The following is a 17,501-nucleotide window of genomic DNA, read 5'->3' as shown; positions in this document are numbered from 1 at the left end:
ACAAGATGGGTATTCTTGGCAGGCACCATGACCTTTCTCTCTGCCCTTCGCCGAAGAAAGGAGGTCAATGGAACACTCTGCCCTACCGGTGGGGCTTCAGGCATCAACTCTGGGCGCACAGCGTCGCTCCCCCGTTTCCACGTCATGAAATAGAGCAATCGGTCCTCCTGCTCAGAACATATGGGAAGACATGGGCATGCCTTCATGTCAAATCACATTATCTGTGTTATGCCTTGGGAAGATGAGGAGCAGTTGGAACTTCCCACTAGACAAAAGTAAGGAGTGATATTTTCTTTATGGTCGTTGCTGAACTGTGGATCGATGGACAAATGTATGGAAATGCTGAAAGGGAAGAAACAAAAATGAAACAGATGAAAAGCAAGAGACAAAGATTCAATCCTAGCCCTAGTGAAGCTGCAAAATTCCTGTTGACTGCAGTGGTGCAGAACCAGAACAAAACAGGGGGTGGAAGAAAGCAGGGACAGGACAAGGAAATCAGGGAAGGATGGCTTCAGATGACTTTGTCCCTGTGTTCCCATCCCTGTTCCCCTCACCCACCATCACTCTCAACTTTCTCCGGCTCTCATCTTTTTGCATTGCTGAAGCAGTAAGCTGTCATTTCTCATCTGGCATCTCCCATCCATCCATCCATCAGCATGTCTGGGATAGCTGGCAGCTAATTCTGATGGGTGAACGACCCATCAGTATCCCTCGCCAGCTCCCACAGGGCATGTAAACTGATCAAGCTAACAAACGCTGACAGGTGAGAGACATTCATCCACAGTTGCTACCGGTAGCAAAGACAGAGATGTAAAAGGTTCCATATGGTAGCTGTGTTCGATGGGGAAACGCAATGCCAGAAGAGAAACGTCTCCTTGGCCTGAATTGCACTCACTTCCTGCAGTCCTTCACAGGTTGCTCTTTGGGCTACCTCACGATCTCATGGGGCCTCTGTAACGTAACTCTCCTCCTATTCTGCCGTAATGCCAATGGTTTAGGGGAGACCAGAAATATATTCTGCTACATGCATGCTGCCTAATAGATGATGTCGGGTCATGGTACAGATGTTGCCAAAAGCCCTTCCTCAAGAGGACAGAAAAACTTGGTGGAACCAGCACCTCATTCTTGGCAGTTGTTTTTCAGGGCACGTTGATGTGAACGAAAGAGCAAAAATCCTTTTCCCAATTACCTAACACCAGGAAAAAATCAGGACTTCACAAGAAGAGAAAAGCTAGAGTCTATATTAGAACAAACTAGGTCACATCTCCCTTTTCAAATGCTTTTGCATGGATGGCTTTCTGTACCTGCAAATGGTAGAATATAATTCACAAGCCTATTGGAGACATTAGTGAAAATTTCTTCCCAAGACTCTTCCCACAGCCAAAATCATAGTCAATCTCATAAAGGCTCCCTTTAGTTTCTCTTCAGCTAATAGAATTGTTTTTATTTAATCTTGCAATGATGTAGTTTTTCCACTAAGAGGTGGAAAATTGAGACGGAAGGGAGTATTTTCCCTTCCATCTGTTGGCTGTCTTCTCTTTCCCAATAGCGTCCAAGTTTCACTGAACAACTCCATTTCTGCACAGCCATTTCAGACTTCACGCCTTATCTTGAGCCAGCGCTTACTTTGATCTGGGTTCTTACAGTCGACAGTCATAAGTAGGATGTCTCATTTCAACATCGTTCCCTTTCTTTACTCGTTGAGCCACATGCTTACAATGCATTTCATAACGAACTTCATTCCTTACGCCTGCTTCCACAGCCAAGAAATCCACGTGCGCCAGCTTCTGCTAGTGACGTTCTCCAGATGCCCGGCTCTATTTGGTCACATTTCTCTTTTGCTGCACTAAATGCATTCCTGCAAGCCGTGGCCGTTTGCGGCAGCTGAGCCTCCCCCAGAGACATTCCTCTCGGTCGCTTTGCAGGGCCCTTCTGGCTGGTGTGCTGGCAGCTGGGGGGATGTCGATCTTCTAAGCTCCATCCGTTGTTTTCACCTCTGTTTGAAAGGTCTGCTCTTCCTTAGCGCAGCTATCTATTCATCATTTGTTGTTTAGCCCATTCTCCCTATGGTGGTTTAGCCACAGAGTAGACAGAATAATCCCACTTGGTTTTGAGCCTGTCTTTTCTGTAAAGAAAATGTTACAGGCATCGCTGTTGTGCACTGGGATTCCTGCCAGTTAGCTGCATCGATGATAAAGATTGATTCTGTGGAAGATATTTTACTGAAGCTAAGGAAACACTTCTGGGGAGAAAAAGTTTTAACAGGACACTTCAAAAAGAAGGCTATCCTGAGATCATAAGCCTACTGCAGTGTTAACTAAAAATCTTTCTCGGCTCGGAAAGCCAAATCTCGCACCCTTGGAGCTCGTGGTTGCTGGGGTAATGCGCTGCTGTTTGTAACGCTTTGCCCCGACGCTGAACGCGCTGCTCGTAGATGGAAACAACGCTGTCCCGTGGCCTTTGGGCAGGCACGTGTCGACGGCGGCCCGTCACCGCCTGGGAAAGCAGTACGGCACGAGCGGCCTCAGCGCCGTGCGGGCAGCCCTCTTCCCAGGAGGGGAAGCGCGGGCTGGGGCTGGGGCTGGGGCAGGGCTCGGTGCTCCGTCACCTGGAGGCGCAGCACCCAGGTCACCCGTGCCAGCGCCACGACCGTGCCAGGCAGGTCGGTATTTTCTAATCGAGCGTTGCGCGTCTTTTGTCAAAAAAAAAAAAAATCCCCGAGCGCCAGGACGCTTAGCTCGAGGCAGTTTGCGGGCTTTTCTTTGTGGCCTTTCCTCGCCACAAGGGAACTTGGTGTCCAGCCGGACAAGCCAGCGGGGTTGTGGTGACAGCATACATCTGCACAAAGCATGGCGGAGGCTGCCGGGAAGGCCCTGAGGGCAGAGGGACAGGGACAACCCCTCAGCAGCCCCGCTGCCGCCTCGGCGGGCCCCAGGTCAGGCCCTCGCCCCCCAGCAGCCCCCCCGCCAGGCCCGGGCAGGCAGCGCCAGGGCACAGCGCCGGGCCCGGCTTCCCCGGCCCGCTGCACGCATGCGCGGGGGAGGGCGGCAGCGCCACCTTCCCGCCCTCACCGCCACTGCGAGGCGCGGCCCCGCGCGCATGCTCGCTCGGCGGAAGCGGCCGCCCGAGGAGGGTGGGGAGTCGTCTGCCCCCCCACCCCGCCCCCTTCCGAAGGCGCTCGGGTGTTTACGTTCCTTTCCGGCGCCCCGGCCTTTCTCTGCCCCCTCGCCGCTTGCCTGGGCGCCGCAATCCCGGCGGCGCGGCGGGAGGAGGCGGAAGATGGCGTTTGGGATTGGCGGGGAGGCGGCGGCAGGCGCGGCGGCGGCGGCAGCAGTTATGCAAACGAGGCCGTCGGCAGCCCGCGCCAGAGCCGGTGCGGACCGCGGCTGAGCAGGGAGGCGACTGGGGCTGCGCCACCACCGCCCTCCCCGGCGCCGGACCCTCCTCCTCTCCCTCCCTCCCTCCCTCGCCGCCTCTCGCCTTCCCCGCCTGCCCCGGCCCCCCGCCCTCGCCCCGGCCCGGCATGGACGTTGGCGCTCCGCCGTGTCGCTCTGCGCGGCGCTGCGAGGCCGCGAGCCGCCGCTGAGCGGGGCCGCCCGCCGCTCCCGAGAGGGGGGGGGGAAAGATGTCGGACACCAAGGTGAAAGTTGCCGTCAGGGTCCGGCCGATGAACAGGAGAGGTAACCGGCGGGCGGCGCTGGGGAAGGCGGCGGCGGCGGGGTCTCGGGGCGCGGAGGCGGCCGGGGGGGTGTGGGGAGGGGGCGGCACCGGGGCGCGCCTGAGGCGGGCGCGGCGTCCCCCCGCGCCCCCGGCTGCTCCCCCGGGCCGGCGGGAGGGTAGGCCCCCTCGCACGCACCCCCCGCCGCCCCTCGCTCAGGCAGGGCGGGGAGCCTGCCCCCGCCGAGGGGGAGCCGGCGGGGGGCGAGCTGCCCCGGCGTGCCGGGGGAAGGGGGGGCGCTCCCGCCCTGGGTACAGCCCCCCGCCGTGTCGCCTTGCAGAGCTGGACCTGAATACCAAGTGCATCGTGGAGATGGAAGGGAACCAGACTGTGCTTCACCCTCCGCCTTCCAACACCAAGCAGGGAGAAAGGTAAAAACCCAAGGCGCCGTGCCCTAAATAAAGACCCGGCCCCGGTTGCCCTGCCTCAGCCTCGCAGGCGCTTCGCCTGGCGTTGCGAGGGGGGCGGCGGGGTCCGGAGGGTCTCGCTCGGTGCCTTTCGGGGCTGCGGCGGCGAGGAGCGGGCAGGGGGGAAGCGGGCGAGGGCGAGCTCCGGCCAGGGATTGCCGCCTTGGGCTTGCGTCCCTGGGAAGTAAGGGCCAGACCTTCCTCTTTTGGCTTCCTGAGTGGAGTCGAAGGTACCCAGATCGGGATGTGGAGAGAGGAGGTTCCGACCGGCCTCCCAGGCTTAAAAGCTGATTCTTGATTAACTGCTCAAAAAAATAAGCTGTCGATTAGGTACGGACTTAAACTGGCTGTGCATGCTGCTTTCAGAAATTTCCCTTGAGTGCAGGCTGCTAAGAACTTGATGTAACCTGTGGGGGAATAAGACGCAGAATCTGAATTTTAGGCTAGTGATGGTACTTTTTTTTTTTAAGTTTGTTTACTAGGTTTTAACGTATTTGCGTTGGAAAGGCTGTAATTTCTAGATCGTTTATTATTTCAGTGTTGTTCTGTGAAGTAGCCTATGAGAATATGCTAAAATAATTTTGAAATCTGGCATTTAGTTGTGATGCCCCAGTAAAGAATACCCTTGCAAATAATGCAAAATACTAATGCACTAGACTGTAAAAATAGATCAGAACAGGAAAAGATTTCTTTCCTTTGTGGGAGTGTGGGGAAAGACAGGGAGGTGCAAAGGGAATAGTTATGTTGTATGCTTATCTCTTCAGTTACCTGTTGACTGCTCAACTTGAGTTGATCTGTTAAATGTATTTAATGCCGAGGAGTGTGAAATCATTTGCACGGTTATAGATTTTTATCTGAACACATTCCTACTACTCAAGGTTTTATTAAGAATATTTTTGATCGAGTTCATAGTAGTTATGAAGAAACTGTAGTGTGACACCATGGGGTTTTTTCAAAGGTGGTACGTCACGCTTTTATAGTTCTCCAGCAGAAAAGGTTGAGACCTTTTCTATTTTTACATGTCCAAGATGTGAAGGTGCTTCTCGTGTTAATCCACATACTGGAGTATAGCCGTAATCACACCAATTTAGTTTAAATCCAACCTATATTGTCTTCAGAACCATTGTTGTGGCTAATGTGCTGGCCTGGGTCTTGAAAGATCTGTGCTTGTTTCCTGCCCCTTTCACAGATTTTTGTGTGATCTTCTACAAGTCATGCTGCCTCTGTGGGTCTTAGCATCCCATCTGTAAAATGGAAATCTTGTTTTTCTTGAGACTATTCCATTTTAGAAAGTATGAGGGTTTTTTTCCTCCTGTTTATTGAAGTGTATATATGGCCTCTGTCATAACACTGCTATAATAAGAATAATGTTAACTCTTTGAAGTGAGTGGATGTGACAGGTATAAGACATGAAATACAAATACAGTTTACAAAGCAAGAACAGAATTAAGATTTAAAAGTCGTTATTTCAAGAGGCTAAAGAGCCTAAGGGCCAGATGGTTTAATGAAGAGCCTGTAACGTGTGAAATTTGCGTCTTGTGCACATTGGCCTGCAGGTATTCAGTGAGACTGTGCAGTGACTCTCTGTCTTTGAGAGCTTGTGTGGCTTGTGTTTATCTGGCTTTAATACCTGTAACGTGTATAAATTCTCTTACTTGGTTGGAACTGGCTTCTGGTTGTGGGCATAGAGCCTTATGGGTGAGCTGTGACGCTTGTGTGCGACCTCACCGTCGAGGGCTGTGTTGGCAGGTGATAGCTGTCCTGCTTGCAGCCCACTGTGAGGCTGGAATTTGGCCAGCTGTTCCATGTGTGACTTACATGTTTGAAGCAACTGCCTGATGTGAGTGGATTGGAAATACCAGTGAGAAATACTGATCAGAAGTAACTCAACGCTAGTGCAAGCATATAGCTTGGGTGCCTTCTAAATGGCAGATGTTGCATGTAACCTGTTGAGATGCCTAATAGACTTTCTAGTGCCTTGCGAAGGTCCTTACATTTTCTTTGGTGCTAAACTGTTGATTTCTATTTTTTTACTCAAGACAAATAGTTTTAATTTCTCATGATGAAGAACAAATTCTGTTCTTCTATGTGTACGCACCGTAAAATGTCTGTGTAAACTGGCTCTGAATTGCTGAGTAGTTGCTGCTTGTACTTGGATTGATGCTTTGGCAGGGTTAGAGATGTCAAATGGATTTTTGGTTTTCTTTGTGTGGCGTGTTTTTATATAGCTCAACTGGATTTTTCTTTCAGAGCAATCATGTCATTGCAAAAATGATTTCACTTGTTAGGGTGATTAATTGGTCTTTCTCTGCTATATTGCATTGTTTTAATATTCTGTTTAGTCTTACCTTTCCCTTTTTACATTTTATCTTTTTATATGGAAATTTCCCATTTCTAGCTGAATGGAAGTACAAGTTTGTACTGCACTTCGGAATAAGAATAAGTAGCCTTCTAAAGCAAATTTGGTTTCTGGGGCTGCTTTTCTTAATTGAGCTGAGGCCATGAGACTATAGGGTGTGGGGGTGGAATTCAGGACCATGCTTTTTATTTGCTTTGTTCTCTTAGTTATAATTTTAAAGGTATTGACAGAATTTTCTAAAGTAAAATCAGATAACTCTCTAATAATTATAATAATATAAAATTTGCTCTCAGAAGAATATCCATGGCTAGGAAGGTCAAATTTTACTAGCTTTGCCTATTCTGTACGGAGTTTTTGAGTTAAATCTAAGTTCAGATGCATGCTGTTAATCAATCTCTAGGTTTTATTACGGATATTTCTCGAACATTTTAGATGGGCAAGTAATGATAGTTTTACAAGTGGTGAAAAAAGCTTAAAATCTCTGGCAGTGCTGTCATTTGTCCAACTTCCGCTGTTGTATTGGAGGTAAAGCAATAAGTGATAACCATAAATTAGAACAAGGTTCTGACTCCATCTTCTAACTGCTAGGCAACACAGCATCTGCACCTTAACAAACACAGCTACAAACCAGTAATTGTTATTAAATACAAGTGTTCTGGTTTTTTATAAGCAGCAGACCTGCCGTTCCCCACAGACACAGGACTTTTAGCGTTCTAAACTAACAAAAGAGGAAAACCAGAACGTAGTAAAACTGAACAGTCTGAGCCTGAAGGGCACAGGAAAATCTTTATCGACTGAAATAGTAGGAGACAGAGTTCAGAAAGGAATGGTTTTCATTAGCTGGTATCAGGTATAATCTCCAGTGCTGGCAAAGTTTTTGTAAGTTGGTTGTTGGACTTCATACCTTTAACCCTTGTTTTACTGTTATGAGTAGCGGTGCTTTCCTTTATAGCTGCCTAAGTGTGCTTGTGTGTCGTTTCAGCTACCTCTCTCATCCATTTCCTCCCAAAACCACTATAGATTTCCCTTTCTTCCCCAGAAGAAAATCTTGTCTTTCTGGGAACCCTCTGATTTTTTTTCTGTCTTCACCTGGGAATCTGAATTTCCTTTCTCAAAGTACACTCTTCCTGAAAAAATTGTTCTAACTCACAGTCTTTTAGAAATGGGTATTACGTTTCAAAGCCAATTGTATACATCCTACTGTCTTGCTATAAATGTTTGTATTTGGTTGTTGGCAATAAGGTACAGTATTAAAATGTAACTACGAGATAATTAGAGTATGGAATTACACACAATCCTTCAAAATATTTGAGTAATTTTTTACAATGGAAATTTCACACCTCTCTCTAGGTTTATGAAAGATTTGACTTTACGTTAGGGATGTTATTTTTTAGTAGGACAAATTAGGTTTTGCCAGGTTCCTCCTCCGCTTCTGATTGTTAAAATATGCTTTCCTCCAACCTTTCCTTTCAGCTACGCTTTTTAATGCATATGGTCTGAAAAGAAAAGTTTTATTTTGGTTCCCTGACAACAGTTCTTCATGACATGATTTTTCCTTTAGTAAGCAAAATATTTGTCTTGACAGAAATAAACAAGGAACTATGGAGACAGTAGAACTGAAATACTATTTCAACTGTAGTTTTGACTGCAACAAAAATTCATCTGTTGGGCAATTTATTCCATTAGAGCACAGCAGCTTTGTGCAAACTTTGCCTTATTAAAAATCTCGGGGCAGAAAATAAGAAAGAAATCATCAGTGTGTGCAGCTGAACTTAAAATTACCACTTTTCTCCAAAAGTATCTTTCTTGCCTGGCTTAACTCTTTTTTTTAAGAAAAAACATTTTATGACTTGCTTACTCTCTCTTCCATCCTCATTTTGGTAACAGACAAGTAGCACCAAGGCCCAATTCTACGTAGGTAAAACTCTTCTTATTGCTCTAAATTACTAAAGATTCCAGAATATATGGGGGCTTTTTTGAGTAGGTTTAAGGTCTTTAATAAAACAAATAGCTAGGAACAGATGCGTGTATGTGTGTCTATCTAGTTTTTGTAGGTCATGATACTTTCAAAGATGAATATCTGAAGCACAGATTTCATCCCTAGGCAGCTTGTCGTAAGACTCCTGTTTCCAGAAAAGAGCTATTGCTCCCCCTGCCTTGGAGGAAACAGGATTTTGGATGGTCTTTAGTACATAGTCCTACATGTGGTGGTTGTGGCACTTCATCTGTTTTGATACGTTGCTTTGAATAACATGAGAGATGAGAGAAGAGCGCTGTTGTAGGGAGAGGATGCGCGTTTCTGGTAATGGTCGCGTTTTTAAACTGAAACTTGTGGAAGCTGAAATAGGACTGCTGCTAATTATTTCCATATCTGAAGGAATGATCAACGATATCATGTCTTTGATGTGTATACTTGAAATTAGCACCTGTCTGAGGTAGATCATAAAATCATAGCAGGCAGCAACTTTTTGTCTGCAGGAAATTGTAAAAGTAATCTGATTTTGACCTCTTCTGTTAACTTTCCTGTTAGACATCAATGTTCAGGATGTGAACTGTTAGCTTTGAACCTTTACAGAAGAGCTGTATTTGAATTATGAAGTGTGTGGTTGGAAAATGGCATTTTGGAGCTGTTTTTTGCATTGCTTTAATTCATTCATGCCTCAGATGGGACACTAGATGCAGTTCCTTGAAATCGCTGTTCTTAAATTCCATGTAATTTGAAACAAAATGAAACACACAGTATTGTGGATTACAAGTTTGTGGGATGGCTCTTGGTTCTTCCTGAGGTAGCCTGAACTGTGAGTAAATGCAACATCCATTATTTTACCATGTTTATAAGATCCAGACAGCTGTTAGGACCTTGTGCTTTGGTCTTTAAATGGCATTGCTAGAGGAAACTACCACTGGAGGCTGTTGGGATTGTGGATAAGCAGCTAGTAGTACTTAGCTGGCAGTATTTCAGAACAAAAATAGATAAAGTGTTTGAAGAGAAGGAAAATTGTGCTTGGTATTACCATGTTTAGGCAATCATTGCTTTGTAGCCGTTCTCTGCTTTTGGACTACTGAGTATTATGTTCAAATATTTCTGAGGAGAACACAGTAAAATGAGGTTCAGCTTTGAACTTGTCCAGTTTTTCTGTTTTATGATGTTAGAAATGCCCACACTGTGGAACATGAAAAGATTGGTTAAAAAGATTAGTAGGCCTTTAGACATGCTTAGCGCCTGTGTTTAGAAGAGACAGGTATGCATTCGCTTGCCTATTACTGCAGACAGAGGTGTTTTTTGATATATGGATTACTAGTCAATACACCTTGAATAAGTTGTTTATTGAAATGAATTATGAATTTTAAAAATGTGCAGCTCTTTTAAAATGGAATTTTCTTTTGTCCTCTTCTTTGGGGAGATCAGGACTAAAGGAAAAGCTTTATTTTCACCTCCTTTGCCCCCTTAGTCTAAATAGTAGAGACAGCTTTCTTGTTTTGAAAACAAGATTATCTTTGCTCTGTTGTGCATCTGGTAGGTTTATTAAATGTGTGTGTAGTAATTAGATTCACTGTAATTTAATAGTTTAAAAAATTAAAGTTAAATGATATTTGTAAACATTGCAGTGACCCAGGTGTGGGCTACATTCAGAATACTTCAGGAAGTGCTTAAGAAGTCCCTGTTCTGCAGAACCTGAGCTCAGAGAGAAGCGGCGCACACCAGCTGCCCTGCTGTGCGTGTCTGTGCATCGCGCAGAGCTGGGGTGCGAATCTTGGTACAAGGTTTTAGGGATACAGCGAACCCCTTCTTGGTCTCAGGCCTGCAGCACAGCATGTGCAGGCAGGCATCTGTGGTTGAGGGAGTCAACACGGTGCTACTTCCAGTAATAAGGTTAGAGCTAAATCTTTAAATTGACAAACGCACTTGTTGCTGTTGTGTTTGAGACGTTACCAGATTTGAAGTGCTTCACTCTACGCTTGGGTGCAGATTGAGTAGCAGTAGCTGCCTCTGGCTGTGTTGCCGGTGTCTCTTGCATGGACAGGCTGTCCTTAATGGTGGGAAAGTAGTACAGTGTCTTTGCTTATTTGGCCCGCCCTGGGCATGGGTTGAATCTATTAATGGAAACAATTGCTGCCTACTATAGCGAAATGCCAGCTGCTGCAGCAATGCTGTGCAGATGCTGTTGCTTAACTGAATAACTTCTCTGATTGCTTGGTTCCTTGTGTTTTGTGAGGATGTCTGTTACCAGCGGCAGAGTGTGGAGACGGCTCTTTGAGGAAGTGTGAAGGTGTTGGCTGGAGACAGTGAATTTTACATCTTCAGTAAGTGCAGCCTACAAAGAAGAGGCCCCTGCTGTGCAATGATGTGCACCGCAGGACTCGGTGTCAAGTTAACTTGAGACCCGCAACACCAAGTTAACTAAAACAGTCATGCTGTTGCCTGGAAGTGATGTTGCTGGTGTGTCTTTTTACAAGAGACAGTAGAAGGGATATAAGCTTGTTCACTCAGTACCTGACTTTGTATGTTGATATGAAATTGGTCATCAGTTTGAGATCTGCTGGAGCTTGAGCTGCTTGTGTGTCTTTACGATCCTTCTGTGGCATGTGATGGGTGTTCACTGGGAGCTGAGGGAGGAGCTCGGTAAATTAACAACAAGCAGACTGAAAATTTGCTGTATGAAGGTCAGTCAGAAAAATGCATTGCTGACGGGAATTGAAAATCAATGACGTGAGCTCAAGATATCCATGTCGGTGAAGAGCAGGAGTTACACAAGCTGTTTTCAATGCCATGGGAGGATGTCCCTTTATGTCATTTCTTGTTTTTGGGGAAAAGGGAATGAATAGTTTTCTGATGCTGTTGTGCTTTGTTAGTGTTAATTAACTTCTGCAGTTCTGGCCTTTATTTTTGATAGTTGCCTCTTAATCTAAAAATAATAATTAAAAAAACCAACCCTCAGTCACCAAAACATCTGATGAAATTCATAACCGTATCCTGAGCTAATGCATTCCTTAGTCATCAGCCACAACCTTTATTTGGCATTTTGTTACATTCTAAATAGAGATATCCTCAAGCATGTAAATGCTTACCAAATACATGTACATCTTCTTCGGATAATGTGAAGTTAGTGACTTGTAAGGTGCAACTTTTTCAGTGGGAGGTAATCTGAATATTTTGTTTCATTTCACATAGATCACTGTAGGGAAATCTATATGGTAACAGCCCCTTATAGTCACTAATGATTTATCATCCTGTAATAGCTTATTTGCTATTTAAGTGCTATAACTTAGGGCAAAGATTTATACCACAATTATTCTTTTGACAGATTAAGCCATGAATATATTTTGGTGCCTATTAATGGTACAGTACTTATTTTGAGGTATACCAGTCAGCACAGCAGTGGAAAGGTGTGTCTGAAACATTGCTGTGTGCTTGTGTTAGTGCATGGTAACTGTCATGGTTAATGATGATGCTGATGATACGTCAAAGAGGCTCGCTGTGCGCTAGCAACAGGAGACGTACTTAACGGTCTGTTTCCTAGGTGCGAGCCCACGCCAAGCCCATGCTGCTGCCTCTCCATGTTCAGTAACAGCATCGATAGTAGGCTAGTACTGGCTTGCTTTGAGATTCGTGGCGTCACTGCATCTTCTTTTTGCAGTGTATGTATATTCCAAGAATTTTAAGCATTTCATAAACATGAATCAAAGCAGCTGCTGTGGCTGGAATGGCATGCTTATCTCTGCATGTGTTTATGAAGATACTGTTCAATGTGTTTAAAAAACTACCAGGATGCATTGTTAACTGTAAACTTTCTAGAAAGCAATTTGATGCTTTGTTTTAAAAACATTGCTGAAACTGTCAACGCTTAAATATTTGTTCTGATTTTTTTTGTATTATAGGATATTTTAGACTTGCAAATAAAATGAAAAAATGTACATCGTATCCTGTTTATTGAGCTTACATTTTCTTAGTTTATTCCACAGTCTCTTTTTAAACATAAATGTCAATCCCAAGTAAGTAGTGTTCAAAAGCCTCCAGGCTAGATTAAATTTTCTTCTTCTAGTGTAAGGCTTCAAAATTCTGAATCTATCTCTTGAGCTACTGGAATAATTTTTTAACATTAAATACAAGTATGTGGAGCTGTCTGTTTTGCTTAATATTTCTTATATGATGACAAGGAGCAGCAGATCTTAGATAAGAAACTGAAGTACTTGATACTTCTTCCCACGTGGTTTCCACTTCTCATCTGACTTCGATTAAAATCATGTGCAGTGTAGCTGAGAAGGCCTTTCACAAATTTGATTCTTTCACAGTTGAATGAAAAAGAATTGGGTGAGGTGGAAGGGGAAGTTTATCTGCAAAATGAATGGATTTGTACAGTGACTGGCACTAGCTGCAATGTAATTTTTAATACTTCAGAGTTCTTATTTTGTTGATTTTTTTACTTCAAATTTATTTTGTCATTCAAAAGCCAAGGCTTGTTTTACAGTAGATGAGCTTTTGCTAAAGATAAGTCAACAGAGCATTCCAGTGGAGGCTCAGAGCTGGTGGAAGTTTTCTACTGGCAAAGCTGCTTTACAGCCCTGAATGAGCAGCATCCTGGTCTGCTTTGGAAAGTTTCTTTGTCAGCATCTGTCGATGTGAGTTTTCTATGTATGCAATGTGATGTAAGTCTGCAGCTCTCCAGACTTGTTTTGGCTCAGTAGTGCCACCTCCCTGAATGATGCAAGTCCAAAGCCTTTTGATATTTTTTGGTATTTTTTCCTTCCTGTCATACCATGTTGTCATTCCCTATTTTGAGATGTTTCTAAATTTCCTTTAGACTTGAAATGTGTTTTCAGATAACTTTATCTAATAAAATCAGGCTGAAACAAATTGGCCATTTGGTAAAATAAAGAATGTTTCTGTATTCACTATAGGCAGCTGAAGACATGAATACATTACTTATGTATCCTGTGAATGCTCAGCAAGAAGTAATTGAGTTTGAGTATGTTTTTTAAAGAGAACTTTGCAGTTATCTGAACTTTGCAGGGAGTAAGAGCAGAAACCAGTTGCGGTCTTCCTGCACTTTGCCGTTGTACTGTATTGGGATAAAAAAGATGGTTCTGAAGGTGGTGTTAGAAGTGTATCATGGAACATCATCCCAGCCCTCAGGTTTTGCTGTCTTGCAGCTTCTTACCGTGACCACAGCGGATATGCTATTCTGAAACAAACTGTCTAGAAAAACAATCTGGTATTTTCCGCACTGCCCATTACCTTTAAAAAGAAGAAAGTTTTGAATAGTTCTCATTCTTCTGGTGTTAATCTAATCCTTGTACCTGCATTCTTGATTGGAGTGCCCTTGAGAAATGCTGCTTCAGTGTCTACAGAGAAACTGACGCACAAGGAAACGCAAAAGATGGCTTGTTAATGGATTTGTTGCTGACATGGTGGAATACAGGGAAAGGATACTTGGGGACCAGGACTGGAAGGATAACGAAAGGCAAAAGAGAGGTACGGAAATGGATACCCAACAACATGATGAAACTCCTCAAAGCACACGTTGGAGGAAGACAAAACAAGCAAACAGCAAAACCCAACAGCATCCAATAAGCTTTTTTCCATCCTACTGAAAATGCGAATGAGAAACCGCCATTCACTGGGGTGGTACTACAGTCGTCTTGTGTGTTCTGGTTGAGATCCAAGTTGAAAACAAAAAGGAAAATCAGTTCTTGTAAACAGACGATTGAACACTGGACAGCTTGCCCTGTAGTTGCCTTGTCAGGAGCTTCCAAGTCCTTAGTATGTTTATTGTTTGAGGTGTTTATAACATTGCAGCTAAGTTCATGCCATATTCCTAATTTTCATTGCATAGTTGTAACACATATTTTAAGACTGAATTTTTACTGTTTATTATATTAAACATTTGTCGTGATTGAGAATCTGTGTAAATTGGCTGTGAAATATTCCACTTGGAAACACTTGTGTGTCCATCAAAAGGACAATGAAAGTGTGTATGAAGATGCAACATGTAAGTGTTCTCTTAAGGTCTCTTTCAATGGAACAGTATCTTGAATTTTTTTTAATAAATTCAGTAGATGTTCTGTCCCTCTCAGCATCCCAGTTCCATGGTTGGATTCCCCCTTACTGTCAGAAGTACTGTGTACTGAAGGAGGGGGATGTCTCGCTTCCCCATGGTGAAAGTTAGAAGTTAGCTCTTGCAAGTTGTTTTCAGGTGCTCAACAGGGCATAGTGGATGAATACTGAACCTGGATAGGCAGCAGTCTAATCTCTCCTCTCTTGTTTAATTGCTCTTTGGGGCAGCCTACATGCTCTCAAGTAGTTTTTGAAGTCTCAGTTTTGCAGATGTGAATGTGGCGATGGGAAGCTTTTTTCCAGAAATACTAATAGTATGCAAGCTTTGTGCCCTTAGTGTAATCTATCCTTACTGCCATCTACACTTACAGGTAGAAGCTTTGCATATCCTTCAAGGACCGTGGTGTACCTTTATTTGGAATTTCAGAATGGCATCTTGCAACTTTGTACTAGTTTAAACCCAGAAATGCAGATCTGCAGCATTGGGCTGACTGAATGCCCCTCGTGTTTTGCAATGTACATGTGTTTTCTGAATTATGGTTCTTCTGGTGCATGGTCTGACCCATATTATTGGTTGCTATTTGAGAACTTCTTACCTGAATAAGGAAGAAAGCAACAGCTTATGTGCAAGATTGATCAAATAGACTTTGAAAATACTCTTGCACTCACATGACCAAGGTGTAAAATGAGTTTTATAAAAATCTCTCCAAACCAACTCAATCTGTCGTCCTTTGTCAGGAAGGGTGTTGTAGGATGTCTTCTGGAGTATCTCACAGTTTAAACGCTTATGGTATCTGCATCTTCATCATGGTTCAGAAAAGATGAGGGCGAATGAGTCACGTAAGTGACCTCTTGCCTGCTTGCCTTTGCTGTGATTAAAAAGGGAAAGTAAATGCTAGGTCTCTGTCTGCGGACTTTGAAATGAGATATTATAAAATGGAATTGCAGAACTGAATTTTGAGGGAGGAATTTTTCATCAGCAGTGTATATAAATGAGAGAAAATAGAAATACTAATGATGCCGTGCAGTTGTTACGTAGGAAAAGAAAAACTACATTAGCTCATTTTCTTGTTTTCAAGAAACATTTAGGAGTCTGACAATATGTTGACTGGTAGCTGTAATGAGCAATACCAGAGTTCGGTGAGCTCAAGGTGAGTGTTTGATTAGACTAGGAAACTTGCACGTTGTTTCCAAATAATAGTGGAGAAGCTTTGTACTTGAAATACTTTCATAATTATCATTCTGCTTTGCATCCAAAATAGAAGGCAAGTTATAGATTCCCTACAGAACTTTTGCTCTAAATGGAAGGAGCAAAGGGTGGTATGTGGTTTTGGTTGTTGTTTTTGTCTTAAAGTTCTAGATTGGGTAATTCATGATTCTTTTAAAAATCGTGTTACTTTTTTTGTTGTTGTTGTTCTCTCGCTATAGCTGTTCCTGCACATGAGGCAGGTCACTTCTTTGCCCCAGTACTGTTTATCTAAGAGCATTTGAAATGGGATGCTTGCCTTAGCTGCGGCTTCTCTTGTAGCAGGTCCTTCTACTCATGTCTCAGTTTGCAGATGTAGTAGATGAAAATAAATTGAACTGGTCTGGAGTTACTAATCAAACAACATCACTTTTAGCCGTTTTTGGAGTAGAATGGCTGTTTAAGCAAAAAGGAAACATTTGGCTCCTTATTACATTGAAAATGGTTCAGAATTGAGTGCTGCTGCTGACTTCTATTTAAAATATTAGTAATGATGGTCAAAGTGGGAAGGCTACACTGAAAAATTAATGTGATAAACTTTGTGAATAATTTTGAACTTTATTCTGTATTTGTCAAACATGAATTTTGTTTTCAGTATTGCTGCTCATCTACTTTGCTCCTTCACATTCTTATCCTAATATTACTAACCAAAAACTGCCGACCTCAGTAGTATTTGCCTTCTTGAATTGCTAATTAATGTAATGCTTGTCAGAGTTTGGAACCTGTGTACCCTTTCATATGACTTTTCATGGTGTTTCAGACTGAGTCTTTCTTCCCTAATAGATGACTTCTCATTCTCTTCTAAGGTTTTTTGTCAACTTTTTGAGAGACCACATGTAATTCTACTTTTTCTTCTAGCTTGTTTTGTGTAACTCTATTCGCTATGCAGGCAGATCTCTAGGTAGGTCATTTAGGCTGTGGGTTATTTATGACAGCGATAATTAGCTGAGTTGCAGCTCCTGAAACAGAAGAATTGCGTCTCAGTGTCGTGGAGGTTTAGCTGATAAGCTTTGCAGGGCCTCACCTCCTCCCATGCAGAATTAGGTCAGAAGTCTCAACGCTGGACTCCCACAGCCTGCTTGCACAGTGGAAATACCGGGTGTTCACCAAGGCTTCGTTAGCCTGTGCTGTACCTGGTGTTCGTGGCTGTCCTCGTGAACTTGGAAATGGGAGGAGGTGGCGGTGACGGAGTCAAGAGCAATGCCAGTGATCGGGAAGGGCAAAAAGTAGGTGGGTGTGGGCGTCCACTACTGTCTCACTAGGTCAGATGCGGTGCAGGATGAGCGCGTGTTCAGGTCATGAGGCCAAGCTGATGGGCGTCTCCTAAAACTCAGAGTGCAGGCGCTCGCTGTACAGAGGTAACTAATTGACTCCACAGTGTTGATTTGGTGTTTGGGAGTGTCTGCAACATGCTCCCAAGCGTACACTCTCTTATCTGGGGTTTTTTGTTGTCAAGAGTGTTTCAGCCTATGCTCGTTGTGAGCAGTAGACCTGATCGCAGATAACAACACAGATGGTAATGAATGGAATTACAAGGCTGTGTATGAACACTTTAAGTCAAATTTAAAGTACTTCGTTAGGTATTAGAAACAAAGTAGTTGAAAAACTTTACTGAAAAGTGGGGTAAAACTCCCAGTTTGATTTAAATACACCTATTGACCTTACTGATTGAGCTGAATGTTAAATTTAAAGCATGGGTATTTGCAGTACCAGGA

The 17,501-nt window shown here is 43.8% G+C and overlaps 1 protein-coding gene across 3 annotated transcripts in view; it reads left to right on the top strand.

The window, feature by feature from the left end:
• Positions 1–3,159: 3,159 nt before the first annotated feature.
• The window catches only part of KIF13A (kinesin family member 13A), a 119,197-nt gene continuing 104,855 nt past the window's right edge, over positions 3,160–17,501 (top strand). For 2 of the 3 annotated variants that reach the window (XM_087764380.1, XM_087764373.1), the window contains exons 1-2: positions 3,161–3,680; positions 3,999–4,089. In XM_087764380.1, the coding sequence (XP_087620506.1) occupies positions 3,626–3,680; positions 3,999–4,089 (146 nt within the window). In that variant the 5' untranslated portion in view covers positions 3,161–3,625. Of the gene's footprint in view, positions 3,681–3,998; positions 4,090–17,501 lie in introns of all 3 variants that reach the window. The other variant, XM_087764395.1, reaches the window with a different exon arrangement.

This window comes from Nipponia nippon, unplaced genomic scaffold, assembly GCF_047370975.1.
Source record: "Nipponia nippon isolate SJK-2023a ecotype South Korea unplaced genomic scaffold, ASM4737097v1 scaffold_1, whole genome shotgun sequence".
Classification (NCBI taxonomy): Eukaryota; Metazoa; Chordata; class Aves; order Pelecaniformes; family Threskiornithidae; genus Nipponia; species Nipponia nippon.
The sequence above is the reverse complement of the archived record's forward strand: the minus strand, read 5'-3'. Positions and strand labels throughout refer to the sequence as shown.